At 31.8% G+C, this 3,746-nt stretch overlaps 1 protein-coding gene across 1 annotated transcript; it reads right to left on the reverse strand.

The window, feature by feature from the left end:
• Positions 1-231: 231 nt before the first annotated feature.
• On the reverse strand, positions 232-2,364 carry LOC142222425 (neprilysin-1-like). Its single transcript, XM_075292569.1, has one exon. The coding sequence runs from the start codon at positions 2,327-2,329 to the stop codon at positions 278-280; it is 2,052 nt and encodes a 683-aa protein (XP_075148684.1). The 5' UTR covers positions 2,330-2,364; the 3' UTR covers positions 232-277.
• Positions 2,365-3,746: the final 1,382 nt, after the last annotated feature.

The raw sequence follows: 3,746 nt of genomic DNA on the forward strand, positions 1-3,746 counted from the left end.
CCTTCTGGGTGTTACAAACATATGCACTAACTTATAATACCCTGTTCCACAGTGTGGCGCAGGGTATAATTAATTGTTTATTAAAATTAATGTTGGTTTAATTTTTGAAATTTGTTGATCCAAATGAACTGATATGGATGAAAAATTTTTTGATTCAATTTATTCAATTTAGAATTGAATATACATTTTTCTCAAACTACCCATTTTATGAACGTGAATAAAAAATAAACCTTTTCTTTTCTTTAAATCTTTTTTATTCACAATTCATTAAAATTATTCAAAATATTTCACATTTTTTAACTGGATTCATACCACTACCCAATGGACAATTGAAATCCCTTGAAAATTCCGGTAAATTAGACAAAGGACCAATAACTCTTAAATTTCCAGGTTCATGAATATCATTGGAAAATTTTATATTGCGAATTTCCGGTAAAATATCATAACACCATAGTTGGGCAAAACTAAGGAAAAATATTTGATTGTTGGAAAAGTCTCGAAAGTCGGGTAAATTTTCCGTTGTGATATTGGAATTTGTTTTTTGCCAACTACTTAAAGTTTCATAAGCCAAACGAAGACCACCATTATCGGCTATATTTTCAGATTGTTGTTGATTCTTACGTAAAGAATGGCCTTGTGGACCATAACGGTTATATTGGTCCTTAAAACATATGCTACGATCTGTAAACTCTTGTGCAGAACTAGCATCCCACCAATCACGATCATTGCCCTGCTTATCGAAGGTACGACCTTCATCATCAAATCCATGAATCATTTCATGGGCTATAAGAAATCCTAAACGACCCAAACTCACTGCTCGAGGATATGCAAAAGACCAGAAATGTTGAGGTTGTAAAGTTGCCACAGGAATTTTTATGGTATTTTCTGTTAGGATATAACGTGGACCAAATGACATACCAGCTCCATCATAATAGGCTTGAGGTTTTCGATTTAGTTTCGATCTGGTCTTTAGGGCATTTAGACTGTAGATGGCTTTTAGATTTTCTATATAATCATTAGGGATCATGGTCAACGATCCATATTCTTCAGTGAAATTATTGGAGTTATAAGAATTAATTTCCAAACGCATAGCTTTAAGTTTATCCACAGCCAATTGACGTGTGGTTTCATTAATCCAATCATATTTTCCCGATTCCAAAGCTAGCTGGAAAGTTGTTTTTAATTCTTGGAAAATATTTTGAACAGTCTCTTCCGTTTCATTTGAATTGAATTTCGTATAGACCCTATTGTCTAGAATATTGGCAAAATGTCCTTTGGTTTTTTCCAAACATTTCTCTTGCAGCTTTAAAGGACCTTTATCGATTGGTAAAAGAAAATTAACCAATAGATTATAGCCAATATAATTGGCCACCTTCCTCTTGGGTGTCCTTTTCATAATTGCAACTAAATTTGTTTGATATCCTGGATTTTTGACCGTTATCTTTCCTTGGGGTATCGAGCCCAAGGATATATCCAAAAGTCGCTTTATATCCAAATCTGGTTGGTGGAGAGCATGTAATTTTTCCACAGTAGTGGAAAAATGTAATTCCTTGCCACGTACTGTATATCTTTGGATACCTTTGACTAAAGCTATTTCAAAATCAAGAATCTCACGGGCCACTTGTCGAGCTTTTGCCGTTGGAACCTCGAGAAATTGTATCAGATTCTTTTGGATAACATCCATGTAGTTTTGACGATATACTTCATTGGCTTCATCCAAATACATAGCCAAAGTTTTGAGAGGAAAATCCGGATGACTTATAAATAAACGATTGACATTGTTATCCTCCAAATCCACCATGATTTTATAGCCCAAAATGATGTTCACCTCATATCTGTGGGATATCTCAGCTATAGTCTTGAGCCAATCAAATCTTGAGGCTCGCCATTTGGTCCCCTCTAAAAGAGGTAATTTTCCAAATTCTTGTACCGCCTCCTTTAGTTTATCTTTGTAGCCGGTATTGGTTTCATTGCCCACACTAAGACATGATTGATAGAATTTTTTTACATTTTTTATTTCACTCGAATCATTTGGATCTTCACTGCCTTCCAAAATCTTTAAAATTTTCTCATTTAATTCATCTTTGGTGTGTTGAAAAACACTTGTCTCATATTTACTTTTCGATGCTGGATGTATGGTGGGCCAATTGCCACAGGCATAATCATAGAAATTGGAACAAGGATCCATGGTCTTATTTAGATACGTAAGCATTTCTTGAGATTTGATATGAAGTAGAGTATCAGTATTGTCTATAGCATAAGCCTTAATTTGGCCCATACAGCTTAACGCAGTTAACGCCGTCCATATTTTAATTGTGTTGCTTAACATTTAAATGTTTTCCGCTTTTATATGGAGACTTTTAATTTAGGCTTTAATGAATGAACTGAAATTGAATTGCAATGAGAGTTTTTTTCATTGAGTGTTATAATCGCATTTCTGGAATGCTGTGCCAAAGGTTATCAATTGATGATGAATTTTTCAAATTCTCTCTCAAAAAAAAAAAAAAAAAATACTCACTACACTGAAAAACTATTGAGCTAATATGAAGGATTATGTCAAAATTTTAGGATACCAAATTCACACAATACTAGGGACAAGTTTCTTTAAAATAAAGAAATTTTAATTAAAAGAAGATTATAATCTTTGTTTAATTTGTTTAAATTTGTTTTTCATTAAAATTAAGAAACAAATTTTTAAAATAGTCCTCCCTCTGTTAAAGTCCTATGTCTCTAAAGTAAGGCCAATTTTCTTTAAAGTAAAGAAAAAAACATTTTTGTTTTAAAGAAATAATCTTAATAGTGAAATATTGAATTCTTGAATTCTGAATTGATTTAAAGTTGTTTTGAAATTAAGAAAATAATTTTTTTAGTTTGAAGCATATGTTATAGTTTGGATTTATAAACTGACTATTATTTTTGCATGAATATCTTTATTTAATGATGTTTAGCAATAAAAGGGTGAAAATTCGATTAATGAGATCCGTATTCTAATTTTTTTATAGACCCTAGATTTAAAGCTTCTTAAAAAAATTCTGTATTTTGAAAAAGCCGCATCTTTCAATGGAAATCAATGCCAAAATTCTTAAGGGAAAGTCGAAATCTTTGTATCCAATTAATTGATTTCCTTACGAAGAAACGTATTTTACTCTGATTGAGTGCACGGCAGATTCACACTTAAAAAAATTTACTTGGATCCAAAGATTTTTACCTTCCCTAAGGATTTTTGTATTGTTTCCGAGCTAAAAATGCGGCTTCTTTAAAATAAAGACAGCTTTAGCGATCTATCAGGCCTTAAATCTAGGATCAATAAAATTAAAATTAGGAATCAGATCGCATTTATCGAATTTTCATTCTCTTTTCGCGGTATATTAATAAAGCTATTCACGTACAAACAAATGCCAGTTCAAAATCCAAATTATAACGGATGCCTCAAAGTAAAAAATGTTTTCTCAATTCCAAAAAAAAAAAAAAAACTTTAAATCGAAGATACTAAAACCTCAAGATAAGTCCTAGCCTATATTTGAAGCGTTTTTATCTTAAATCGAAAGATGCAATATTTCAGTTAATTTAAAAACAATTTCTTTAAATCAAAAATGTGTTTCTCTATTTTAAGGAAATTTTGCTTTAATTGAAAGGCATACGACGGAGGGATGCAAATTTACAAAATGTGTGTCCTAAATTTAAGTAAAAACAAGTAAGGAAAGTCGGGCGGGGCCGACTATATTATACCCTGCACCACCTTGTAG

The sequence above is a fragment of the Haematobia irritans genome, chromosome 1 (assembly GCF_050003625.1).
Source record: "Haematobia irritans isolate KBUSLIRL chromosome 1, ASM5000362v1, whole genome shotgun sequence".
Taxonomy (NCBI): Eukaryota; Metazoa; Arthropoda; class Insecta; order Diptera; family Muscidae; genus Haematobia; species Haematobia irritans.